We start from the raw sequence: 14,131 nt of genomic DNA on the forward strand, positions 1-14,131 counted from the left end.
CAGCAAAAAAAAAAAACAATTAATACAGGAACATGATTAAAGGAAAGAAAATAATAATATTCCAACAATATCTTTGAAATAATAAAACTGGGATCTTTCTCGTTATTAAAAATATGTTTAGCAATCTTTTTTTTCTCTTTCAGGCCCTATTTCCACCTGTGTGTCTCAATGTGTATTAAATAAAAACATCCAATCTTGGTACTTGGAAACAGATTACATTTCATCTTGGGAAGTAACTTCATAGCATAAGTAATATTACTTCCAGATTTAGTTCCAAACAATGTAAAAGGACTATAAGCTGACATGCATGGAGTTTGGTAATTAAACAGATTCTATAAAAAGTTCACTTTATCTTGTGAAAGTCACTTAAATGATTACCTTTATATTGACCCATAAACAAGTGGAATAAAGGCGCTTTTACAGTAACAACAATGCAGTCAGACTGCAACATCCCACGACACCCCTGAATTCAAAATTTTAAACATGTACTTGCATAGGCCAAAGATCAAAGCTAGTGCTCTGACTACTGTCAAAGATCAAAGCAGTAGCTTTGATCCGCGGTCTTACGCTTGCCTTCTCCCTCGTCTTTCTATCTTATCCAGTTCCTGAGTGTACAAAAGTTGAAATTTGACCTTAACCTAGTTTTCTCAAGGTCAAGGTCATCATCTCATTTTCATCCCCTTTGCCACCCAAGTGATTTTTTTTGTTTCATCTTTCTATCTGCAACGGTTGCAGATACTAATGGACAGACGAATGAACACACTAACACTGACAATTACAACACATCACCACTTTGAAGCGGGATGTAATAACAGTGAATGTACAGTGAATAGCTAGAGGAGTCTCTATTTTGAAGTCTGGGTTCATTAAAGACACTCTGCAGTGACGTTGGCTGACGTGTGATGATTCTGGATGATTCTCCAGGTTTCTGCACGCTGTAGGGATGCGGGAGTGAGATATTTAGTCCTGACTTAAGATGTACAGTAGATTTACTTCTTTTAACTTCACTTGAAATTAACGTCCATGATCACAAAGCACTTGAGAGAAATTGTAACAGAAGAAAGAATGATGCAATAGTTAATAATATCAGGAAGTTAAATTCATTTTTGCAGTAAAGAACAGACAAACATGTTTGAGAGCGAGTGAATGGTTTTAAGTCTCCAGATTGAGCCAAGAGAACCAAAGTCAGGATTATTTACTTTGGATCTTATTTGGGCTTTTTTTTTTTACATAAAGCATTAGGGAAGATATACCGTTATTTAACCCATGGTGAAATTATTTCTGATACCTCTGTGATATAAAATGTGACAACTGCTGATCTTTCCTAGTTTTAGTTTAACATTATAATTACATCTCAATCAGTTCACCCAGGCTGTTTCTGCTGTTAACCTCCAGTTGACTGTGTTTAGCAATGCAAACATGGGAGGTGCTCTATATGAATAATGTTCTCGGGTAAATCAATAAGAAGATCAAATAAATGCTAAGGTTACACAGTTAGGAGTTGTAACTTATCATTGGAAAAATGTATGATTGTATTCTTAATTAACAAATGTTTCATTTGCACAGAGGTGCACACCCAACCCAACAGGCTATGTCAAGTCTACAGCACTGATAATACTTGTTCCAGCAGGAGGATCTGTGATGCAGCCTTTCCACAAATAAAGTTCTCCTCGTATTAAATTATTAAATTATTATTAAAGGAAGAGTGAGTGACTTATATTTTTATGTTCATAGCAGAACTTAAAGTATTTTTAGCAAGCTTGCAAGATATGCTAACGGCCCAGTCTGTTTGGTGACTCATTTTTACTTGTACTACTGTTGCACAACTGTTACACTACATTCTGATGTTTATCATTTTAAATATCAAGGTTCTCTCTTGTTGAAACTGTGTCTGCTTTTCAGCAAAAGGTAACTTGTTAAAAAATATGTCATGAATAAAACAGAAATTCATCCTGAGTTCTGAGTGACTTTTTTGATTAGATATCAGGACAGAACCATTTGTGTGTAACCATGTACTGTAATTCTGATTGTTATTTGATATATATTTTGCCTATTGGTTTGGTTTTTCCTTTCACTTAAGAGTTATTGGTGCTCAAACCAGTTTTCCTGCACTTACGTAAATGATCTCATTTGACCAGGCCGTCCTTCCAGGGGCAAAAGACACATTTTCATACAGTCTGCTGGAAAAATATGTCCTCATGTGGCTTTGACTGCCTCCAAATGTGGCATAATTTTGTGCGTCATGCATGTGTCCACACCTACCCAAAGCTGTCTGCTCGAGATTCATCACCTGATATACCTTTACCGACGGGTGTAAACATGGCCAGAGAGGAAAAGTGTGTTGGAGCCTGCATGTATGCATCACAGGTAACCTCATTATGTGAGATGGTTGAAATTCCAGAGTCCAGTCCATCAGTGCTGCTCCAGCTGTGGTTACATTTCTGAAGAGGTTCACTCCCATAAGGCAGATCTTGCAATGTCAACTGCATTGTGTTGGCAAAGCTTATTCTTAGAGTCCATTACATTCTTGACTTAAGGCTTGTGTCACATGTGACATTTACCAATCCAGTTCTGAAGAAATTCCCAGCAGTGCAAGTCTTACTTCCTTTTCCTTTGCAGCTATAACTGTGTGCTTTACTTTCCTCGGTGATTAAATTCTTCCATTTCAAGGGCACAATATTGAAATAACAGTTTTCTTTCACAATTACTATCCCGCTCCCGACACTGAAGGCTACATAGACGGCTTCATCACGGGAAGTTTTGACTTCTTGTCGCACTGAAGTATACGAATACGAGCTGTGCTTGCCAACAATCCCATCCTCGTGCATTTAGTCAAGACAGGAAAAGAGCTTGCTCTGACAGCTTGAGAATACATTAAATATTTTAGACCTGCACAGACAGTTGAAGAACGTAAGGGAACAAAGTGTGCTTCTCATGATTCAAATTGCATACCCGGTCATTATCAGGGCCTCTATCTTTAATATGTGTAAATATTATTCATGAAACTGTTCAAAGCATTCTGAGGTGAACTTCAGGTAAATCCAGACACTCTAAGTAGAATCAAGTAGAATCAAGTTCATGTGCTTGTTCTTTGTGGATGTGTTAGGCAGTATTTTCCTCCTTCTTTCTGAGCATGTCCTGACATATCTCCTCATCTGATCACAAAGCTGCTGAGAGACACCAAAACATTTGCTCCTATAGTATTCCTCCACCTCTACCACCACCAGTGCCACAGATTTGCAGATTGCGGTGCTGAATAATAGTCTGATTCTGATTCATGGACAAAATGGTCAAATTTGAGACATTTACAGTCTTTTCCACATGTTGATTGGTATTGTGTTCCTTTCCTCGAGAAAAAATGATGCAATCTCCAGAGAGAACCTTATTTGTATTGTGCAGTGAAGCAGGAACTCTGTAGGACATGATTGCAGTTTCACTCATACTTGTGAATGTTACACCCAACATGTTCTGACATGTCATCACAGAACTTTGGCTTGACTGTCTTATACGACCATAATGCAGTAAAGATCTGTATGATATTCTAACACAGAAAACCCAAATTAGTTACATGATAATTCTTCATTTTCTACCTGATAAGACCTATGACATGTTGGGTTTCTCGGTCTGTAAAAGCACTTTGAAATGTCTGTCGATGTGTTTAAGTGCTATATACTGTAAATAGAAGTTAACTGATTGATGTGACTAGAAGTATCATAAATAACACAGCTGTAATTTTCACAGGGACTTCACAAGGCTACTTGCAACACTGATACTCCTCTGCACACCGTAGCTGCTACAGTAGGTGTCATTGGGATCCAGCCGTATGGGAGTGGCCTGGTTGTCTGCATACGTCACCCAGAGAGGTGTGGGGAGGGAGGGGAGGCCTGGCAGTGTGTTTGTTTTTGGTTTCTTTCTGCAGATAAGAGCATCTGTGGTTTAAAGGGCTGGGTGTGTGAGTGTCTGCCAGGGATAGCTACAGCATACAAAGCAAATTGGACAACTCCCACTGTGCAAAAGACATTCTAGAATGCCTTTAGCTTTGTGTGCGTGTGTGTGTGTGTGTGTGTGTGTGTGTGTGTGTGTGTGTGTGTGTGTATGTGTGTGCGCGTACGTGCATGTGTGTGTATGCAATGTCTGGAATGTAGGCAAGTACCTATATGAATCTATCAAGACACAAAATATTCTTGATACAATAAACGCCGGGAACCTTTGGTCTATTTTTGCTTTCATCAACATACAACAGTATGCAGCCCAAGGTCTTACAAGAATAGGACAAGAATATATTTGAATGAATGCAAAATGTCTCTTCTTTGCCTGCAAGGAACATCCCATGTGGTCCAAATGGGTGTGTGAGCAACTGTCCAAAGCAACTGTGTGTCTGCCTCAACACTCACCTCAGGGTCAGTTGTGAGAGCAGCCAACAAATGTCATCTTTGTCATTAATGTCTGCCAGGCTTGAGTTACTTATTGCACACCTATAAAATAAACCATTTTTCTTATCAAATGGATAAAACCAGACACGAACGATGGCTGCTGGCAGAAGAATAAACCAAACAGATGGATTTGTCCCTGCTCTGCTGAGATCCTTTACTTCCCCCCACCACCCTCCACCCACCCTCAGTGTGATAAGTCCTAGAGAAGTAATGTGATGAGGGAAGCACAATTACCTGAAGCTTATCAATGCTCAGTCAGCTCCAATGTTCCCACCAATACAAAAGGTGAGGCATTGGACTATGAACATGGCAAGCGGCTGCAAGGCCATTAACTTCTCTTTTGCTGGGGAGGGTGACACCACCATAAGGCCTAGTCGGATGGCTGGGAACAGCTGAGATGAACTCCACCTGTTTTTATGACAGGTGAAGCAGGGACCGGGGGGTGAGGAGAGTGCTTGGCACCAGATTAGCATCCATAATGGTGCTGGCAATGTTTCACTCTCACTCCCTCCAGTTACACAGCACCATTTTACCACTCATCAGACTTCTGTGTCTTGTTGATTTTCTGATTCTTCTCTTGCAGAACCTACATTTTCCCCACCGGTATTTTTTTGGTAGTCATATTCTTTATATAACCCCTCCATATTTTCTCCTCCACTATTTCATCCACATGTAGGGATGTAAACAAAGAAGAAACAAAACATGTTTTGATGATTCCTTGCAAAAAGTTGTGAAATTTAAATTTCAAATCCAAATAATATCAGTTACACCAAAAGCATTGGAGTTACAAAAACAAGAAAAAAGTGAGAAGCTTAGCAGAAGATTTTAATGGACTGTGTGAATGAAGTTTTTAAGGTAGATTGCATTTATTGACTCATGTTCTTGCGCTTAAAGAGGACAGCAAAACCTTAAACAAATTTAATGCAACAAATACTTTTACAAAACATAAAGCCTGTGTGTGAACAGATAAATTGTTCTCATCTTTCATTTATATGCATTGAGCGTAGCATTCCAAGACATCAACAGGAACTCTGCATTTATACTCTGCATTTTGTCACTGACTGTAACTAATCCAAAATGTATGCTTGTTTCATGATTCCTCTTTCCAGTCATGCTTTGATGAAGACTCGCTGTGTGTTTTACTTTCTTTTTTGTACGACTTTTCATTTAGATATACCCCAATTAATTAAAGCGTTTTAAGTGCATCCTCAGTCCGATGTTAGTGTGTCTGATTGAAGCTCTAGGCCTTTCCTCGAATAACTTCTGGAGGACCTGGTAGTAAATATAATAATACCTTAGAACTGTTAGAACCCTGTAGTCCCCTCTTTGGTGTTTTTTGAACTCAGTAGAAATGCATTTAAACACTTGCCAGCCACTTGTTCATATTTTTAAATTTGTATTGACTATACTACAAATAACTCTTGGCTGCAAAGATTGACCAATCACATGCATATTTCATAAAAAAGAACTTGCTGTCAGTAAGACATTGTTGAAATCAATGACATATATTAATATTAAGATAACAATACAGTTATAATTAATAATAAGACTCATTTACAGCTACAGCTATAACGCCTCATTGATTCTCTCCCTGCACCTAACAACACACAACATATAATGAAGCCGATGACCATGAGCCTTCGTTCTCTTCCTCATCAATCTCTCTAGCCTAAGTTATGATATGACGAAAATGTTCAATAAAATTAACAAACAGAGGGGACAGGAGTGTGTAAAATGTTTTAACCATGGCTTTTTTCAGAATGACCTGTTTACCCACCGAGCAAACCTACACGCAAATAGAGTGTCACAGCCCAAGACAAACACCCCAAACAGACTGTTGTACATTAGTATCAACGGAAGATAAACCCACGCAGACTGAACTTTACACAGCCTATCAAAGCCTGAGTACAGCAGGAGACGTGTGATGATGATCCATTCCCAGAGGGGAAATGATATGCCAACAGGGTCAGGGTCCTTTTTATCAGCCAGTGTTGGCATGATGTAGTCAAATATCATTTTAGAACAAGAAAAAGGAGCAACATCACAAATAATCAAGTAATCCTTCAACTGAATTATGCATCCATTTATAGTGCATTATTATTCTTTGGTATTGAGTATTTTTTTGGAAGAAATATTGATTTTTCAGACAAGTCAAAATGAAGGATTCTGATCTAGTAGTACCCCAGTAAACTATAACTCACTGTGAATGTGTTCATGCATCTTATTGTAGTTATCCATTAGTAGACCACATCCTTGAGGAGACTGGGTGAAATGTAAGTGACCAGCTTAGTACTCATGTCTTCTAACAGCCTTAAGTTTGTTATATAACGTATTTCATTAATATGTGACATATATGTGACATGTATTTCCATTAGATGAGATTCTTCTATTCATCTTCACAAGTTGCTCATTTGGGGCGCACTATGAAGGAGTTGCCCGTAGCTCTACCTCCCCCTGCATGCCTACAGGTCCCCCTGTCTGTGTTTGTGTTACAGGGACCTGTACATGCTAACATATATACATGTGTTTATTCAAAAAACTAGAGTGTGCTCTTAATTTGCTTTCGGGGCTTACTAAAGTATACAAAATTTTTTTTAAAAATCTCCCAAGAATGTACTTGTCTTCATATTGTTATGTTTTGACACATAGCCCACAGGACATCCGTCAGACAGCTTAATGGAACAAACATTTACTGTTACTATATCAGTATTGGAGGCAGCAGAGGAACGCAAACCCTCTAAAGTAGCGACTGTGTCAGGTAACATTCACAGAGGCCATGTTACGAACCCCAGTTAGATTGTTTGCTCAGATTGTAATTGGTCATCTTGAAGGTTCAATCCTTATATTTGGTGTGTATAACTTGAATGTATCAGTCTCCAAAACACACATTGCCAATAATCTGCTTCAAACAACAAATGCCTTATTTTGAGACACCTTATTTTGAGCCAAAGCTTCCTTTACATTTGTTGTTTTACTGCTGCTGGCTGACGACAGCGCATACGCATGTGCAAAATGACAATCTGCCTCATGACACAACTATGTGCAGTGGCTACAAATGAGGCATGGATCCACCCTAGAACCATTTATGACTGAGACTTAAACTGGATTTGAAAACATTGGATTTCTGTTTTCACACAGGCATGGAAAAAAGATAAAGAAATTTGGATTGAGTCATTCCGGCCTGGTAATATGAAAATAGGCTGGTGTATAAGTGTAAACCAATAAGCTGTTATCTTCAAGCTATTTATGTCCATATACTATCTACGGACACATCACTGTGCTAAACAGCTGTGTTAAAATAAATGTCTGAATAACCATGAAAAAAAAACAGTGACGGGTGTAATTATTATCAAGCTTTTTAATACAAACTTAATAAACTATCAGTCCCTCTTAACATGTAAGACACTGACTCCAAATACTTTGTTATACCGTTTGCTTTATCAAGTATTGCACAATGCAGGTACAAAATTAATATACGATTACATTTTCTCCATAATATAGCAAAAATTTTGAAACTTTTAACAGAAAATACAACTCTTATGTTTTCCAAAAAAAGCAAATATTTTTAAATCCCACCACTACGGAATATTCTGTACACAAGCTTTAGAATAGTCAATATTTGTTTAAGATGGATTCCTTTTACAATTTCAATAAAAAAAAGAAAACATTAAGTTGCTGCAGCCATCACAGATCACTGGAGTAGTAAAAAGATATAAATGCAATACCATGTCGTAGAAACAATAGATACTCTGATATTTTACAAACTCTGTACTAAATTAAGTTATACAATTAGAAAAAAGACCAGGAAATCCCACTTATTTTTGCCAATTTCTTGAAAAATTGGCTGTGTCCAGTTATGTTTAAATACTGAAAGAGGCCATGACTTGTGGTTGTTGTTTTTTTTCTTCTTTTTTTTTCTTATCATAACAGTCACATAAAAAAAATATTTTGTGCTTGGTTGGCAAAAGAAATAACAATAATGCATGTTTAAGTTTAGGTAACCAAGCTTGGACATCTTGCACTAAAGGTATTACTCAAGGGGGCAAAGTAATTCACCCTCGGGCTCATGCTGTTAGACTTGTGACAGATCTTTCAGCCGAAAAGTGGCTTTTTTTTTATTTACTCTTGACATTCTGTTCCTGTTTACACTTTTTTTGTTTTTTTTTTTTTGTTTTTTTGAGTTTTTCAAAAATGTGCATTTGTTTTCCCATCAAACTTTCTCTGGTCATTTCTGTCTGAAGTAATAGCTTAAGTAGTACCTTCATGTGTACTAATTGGCCATAACTGGCTGGAATTGCTGGTTAGAATACTGCATGTTGTTCAAGCTGAAATTCAAGCCATCCATAACAGACTTGTCGTTAAGGCCACCATAGGCCGCAAATATGTCAAAGGCATTGCTGTACTGCAATGGGCTGAGGCTGAGTGAGCTGTCCCCAGGGAAGAGAGCACTCTGGCTGCTCTGGCCCTGAAGGCTGGGGAACACAAACTCCTTGGCATTGGGGGACAGGGCCGAGGGCTTCTGGTGCTGCTGCACCCCAAGACCCAACCCGTACAGAGAGTGCATGGATGTGGAGATGGCTTTCTGTTTCAGGAGACTGTTCACATTCAGGCCCAGGTTGGTGGGAGAGGTACGTGCCACCTTGCTTCCAGCACTATTTCCGCCGTTGCTGCTCCGTCCGTTGCTCTTCATCTTAGTTGAGCCAAACTTGGTGGCTGCAAAGGTGGCTGTCGTGAAGGTCAAAGGCTGCGTGGAGCGGGGCATAAAAGTGGGACTGACAGCTGCTGAGTGGCCAAAAGGAGGAGAGGGTGAGCTTGAGCCCGGAGAGGCTCTGTTCACAGGCTCAGTGATGGGCATGAAGACCTGCGCGTCAGGATTAAAGCTGTTCTTGATCTCCTTATCCAGGTCAAGACTCCCACTGTTAGCTCCACTCTCATTACTGTCGTCAACATACAAGACTTTGATGGGCCCCTTTTCACCGATCTGATAGGACACCTCAAAGGGGTCAATCCACACGCTGAGGTCCTGGGGAAGGTTGTTGCGGACATCCTCGATGTCCAGCCCACTCTCTTTGGCTGCCGTCTCCACCACAGGATCCACTTTCTCCCCCACATGGATGCATCTGAATCCTGAGCCCTTGTATGGCTTGTCTGGGTACCAGTGTCCCTCATATTTCTGCTTCAGCTGCCTCTCCAGCTCCTCACCAAAAATATTGACCCGCCGCCTTGGCAGTTTGTTGTACAGGTATGAGATAATGAAGTTGAGAGCTACTTGGATTTCAAGCTGCATAGCTAACTGCTGAAGTTTATCACGTGCGTTAAGCTTATGTGTGTCTGACCTTGAACGTGTCCACTGGGTCTGCTTTATTTATCCGTGATTGGCAACACAGATGCTCTCCAAGCAGGATGGTGAAAGCAACCAAAATTTGGACAAAAACCGGATCAAAATCAAAAGTGCTGGTTTGGTAGAAATGATGTCCTTCCACAGGGTGTGATAGTGTCCTGCAAAACAACAAGAGAAATCCGTTTAATTGCTTAGTATATGTATGTATTCTGAAGAAAAGGCAGACTGTTATCATGCTAAATATTCACAGTGGACAGATCTATTTGTGTCTGTTTTCCCTTTTAAGGGAAGTGCAGGTTAAGTGTCCTTAAATTATTTACCCTGCCTAATGTACCAGTGCATGTTGCAGGTTTGACAGCTAAGAGCTCAGAAGTTCAGCACTGAAGACAACCGAATCAGATTCAAAGCATCGAGATCGGACAAAACCTGCAGCTTCTGTGAAAATATATTTGATACAAAACCCTCGGAAGCCAAATTTCTCGTTCATCTGGCACCAAGTCAGCTATCTATTGTTCCAGTCAACGTCAGAAAGTGAATCGGGAATCCTGTTACATAATCGGCTATCAGATAGCCTCCATGCAGCCTGACAGGAACACTAACGCCAGGCTGTTGAATCCGATAGAAGAAAACTATCAACATTACAGAAGAGAAGCTGCAAAGAAGAGACCCAGCGGACAAGAAGCGACTTATATGGGATGATTCTTATTTTAAAACCAAATCAACGTGTTGGTTTGTTGCATCGCTGATTTGTCTCACAGCATCCCAACATTACAATGTCGAGATAAGACAAACTTGATCATTTCAAAAAACAAAATTTTTGACTTATAAAACATAAAATTGGATAAAACTAATGTCAAAAACGGATTCAAAGATAGCTGCTGTATTTTTTATCCTCGCCAATAGGGAAGAGCTGGATTGTCGAAGAATGTATTTAAATTGCCTACCTACACTAAAATAATTAATTAATCTGTGGAGGAACACAAACCGCAAAACGATAAATTTAATACAGGCTTGTCTACCCTGGAGGACATTCTTCACAGTTGGCTACAGGTTCTCGACTCATCGACTCAGTTTAATTAAGTGTAAAATATATTGCTGCGGTTTCACAGAATAGCAGTGCAACAGTATAAAGGTTGGTATTTCTATTCGTGTCAGCCCGTATTGACACTTTTTTTTAGTTGAAATATACATTCAAGCACCATATGGAGAGGTAGAATCTTATGTCACCAGCACATTAAACGCATTTCTTATTTCCCCATTTAAGAAATAACGTCGTAATTTTAATCAGAAACGAGAAAAGCAGACATAAAACACTTTTATCGCTAGCTGCACAAACACACACAGCACCCCTCCCAACTTGGACTGACGCAGCAAATCAGCTTATGAATAGAGCTACAGTACACAGCAAACTAAATAAACACCATTAAATACACCAACACGAAAGAGAAGCCAGTTGAAAATACTTACGTTTTGTAAAAAAACAACAACCCAAAAACCACAGATTCTCAGTAGTTCTGGAGTACCGTCAGTTAGTGCAAATAGAAAAAAAGTATAAATACTTTCTTCACATACAATATTTTATCAACAATACAAAAAAGTATTCCGGTACATGTAGAGGATTTGCGTTAGCTTGGTGTCTGTTTTGGATTTGTTTTTTTTCCTCTTTCAGCAGCCTTTCCGTGTAGCTCCCACCTCTCCGGGAGTTTTGCAACTTCGTCCACCTCTCGACACGGCGTTGCCTTTATTTATAGCTTTCCTCCGCCACGGGCACGAGGTAGGCGGTGATGCGGTTTCAGAGGTCAAAACAATACGAGCCACTACGATTGGCGGAAGAAGTGTTGGTCCCGCCCCCGAAGTGATAGGTATCTCGCGCTCTCATTGGCTGATGTTTATTGTCAATCCTTGACACGAGATCCTGTGAAACGGGATAGACGCCTAAGATGAACGCTTGCGTCAGAGATAGGTCAGTGTTGACAGCGAAAGGCTAAATTAATTAATGATACGACGGAAAGGGTTTAAAATAAAGTTTTTCAAATATTTCAAAACACATGGGATCAGCTTTCTCTTTATTAAAGTGAAATTGTCATATTGGTGGTGTCTTAAAGACTTTTACGTTCACAAGTATGAAGGAAAATAACTACCTAACCATCTATTGAGCAATTTTCTGACCACTGGACAAGCAATTTATATACTATGCAAATGACTACTGCTCTTTTTGTGACTGTGGTGTCTTTACGCCGCATACACCATCAATAAAACCAGCATTTTTAGGTGTTAATCTCATTAATAGCTATATCTTCGTTTTATTGAAATAGATCGTTCACACAGAACATGGCTTTGCGTGACCTTCCGCGAAAACTGTGGGAGTCCTGACAAATGTATCGCCTGAAAGGAGATTCCCTATGGCGGAGCAATACAGCAGGCAGCAGTGTGGGTGGTGCTGAATGTGAGAAAACACACGATCTGATTGGTTTAAAACGGGGCAGGAGCCCTACGGTGAATGGTGTTCCCGTATCTATGGTGCTGATGTGGGCTGCTGACGTCATTGCCCGACTGAACGCATGCCATTACCAGATTTAAAGTGCACGAACACTTAAAGGTATATTTGCAGGATATGAAGTTCTTCAATTTCAGTGAAGATTTATATATTTCTGGGGATATTTCAAAGGTAAAAAAAAACTTATATATAGATTATCTTTACTTTTTGGAATGGAAGCGATCTTAGACATTCTTTAAGCGCTAATGTTTGCCAAACAGTCATGTGGTAGCTCTGAACTGTAGAGTCTAAAGGAGCAGCTCTCATAAGGCAGACAATAGATCGAGCAGGGGCAGGACCAAGGTTTGACGTTGGCCTTTGGATTCAGATACACAGCTTAAAGGTGAAGGGGACGACAGAGTGTGTTTGCTGACAGCAACACTGTGACACCAATGGTCTTAGCAAGGCCCTCTGGTTGTTGAACATCAACAGTTCACAGCAATAATTTATCATGTCCTCTGGGGCCAAGCCAGAATGTTATGGTAGTTTACATGCTGTGCATAAGTCTTTTCATTAGTGTGGAAGTGATGTGTGGGTGGTTTCTTGCTGTGTCCGGTTTTAACAGCTGTTACCTGATCGTCTAACGTGAGAGATGTTAGGACTGCTATAATGTCTTACAGACTAATCCTCTAATATATCCTGTATTTTGCCACCTGCATTTATGAAGGAGTGTAACACCCCGAGATCCTAATCCTCCAGTCTTCAGTCTGTGCTTCAACTCCACAGATGACTTTGTGGACAGAGGGAGAGGGGAAGTTACATTATGAATTTGTCGAATTTTGCTGCTCGTTTTCAGTGTTTTATAGAAATCTCACCTGTGGCTTAATTTCAGATAGGATTTATTTGAAAATTTACGAAAGCAGTTTTGGGCTTACAGAAGGCTTACTACCCCACTTATTTTTATTACCAAGTGGAACTGAAGGTCAGAATCAGAATATTGGATTGTATATGTAGCATTTGTCACAAGATCTCAGCTTATCAAACAGAGGATGGACAGAGTGTTCTGTTGCTGCTGCCCTGCATGACATAAGCATACAGGCTACGGTTATGGAATCACGTACAGCACAGTGCTCAGCCACAGATGTGTGACAGAGCATAATGGATCACTTTCTGTGATTATTTGGTGAAAAATCATTGCAGTAATATTCTTAAGGCTTTTAGGGGGCAGGAACAGAAGTCACAACGGTATTTCAGATAATAATTTGCTGTTTATGTTCAGTTTTATGCAGCAGTGACATATAAACAGGGGAAGGGCAACACACAGACAAGCAGAGATTTTTCACACACTACTTAATCCATGTCTGCTTCCCCTCCTTCTTTACCTTTTATCCCTTTTTCCACTCCCTCACCCTCCCTCTTCCTAGCTCAGATGGAGAGCCTTGGACGTCACTCCTTGTTATTACTTAACACAACTTTGCAGAGTGCCCTGAGCTCCTCGTAATAAACAGATGCTATCTCTCTTTGAAGAGTAAATGGGGCTGAGGGTGAGGCACACAGCAACAGAACGAGAGGGAGGGGGAGAGGAATATTCTGGGTGTCACGCTACCAAACTTGAGACTTTCGATGTATTCAGATTTTTTGTGCCACTGAGAAAAATGATTATATTTTCCTCCCTGGAGCCTAATGATATTATCTGAGGAAATTCAATAACATATTTGTTTCTTTTGCACATATTCCACTAGATTACTTCATGAACTTATTTTCCTAAAATTAAAACATTTTCTTCCATATAAACATATATTATATACAAAGCATTATGAAATTAAAAATATAAATAATTTCATCTAATTTATTAGAGATTCTTCATTTGAAAATACAATA

The 14,131-nt window shown here is 39.5% G+C and overlaps 1 protein-coding gene across 1 annotated transcript; it reads right to left on the reverse strand.

The window, feature by feature from the left end:
• Positions 1-7,851: 7,851 nt before the first annotated feature.
• On the reverse strand, positions 7,852-11,501 carry tob1a (transducer of ERBB2, 1a). The gene is made up of 2 exons (XM_068336883.1): positions 11,242-11,501; positions 7,852-9,932 (listed from the first exon to the last, which is right to left on the reverse strand). The coding sequence occupies exon 2, from the start codon at positions 9,718-9,720 to the stop codon at positions 8,704-8,706; it is 1,017 nt and encodes a 338-aa protein (XP_068192984.1). The 5' UTR covers positions 9,721-9,932; positions 11,242-11,501; the 3' UTR covers positions 7,852-8,703.
• Positions 11,502-14,131: the final 2,630 nt, after the last annotated feature.

This window comes from Antennarius striatus, chromosome 16 (assembly GCF_040054535.1).
Source record: "Antennarius striatus isolate MH-2024 chromosome 16, ASM4005453v1, whole genome shotgun sequence".
Classification (NCBI taxonomy): Eukaryota; Metazoa; Chordata; class Actinopteri; order Lophiiformes; family Antennariidae; genus Antennarius; species Antennarius striatus.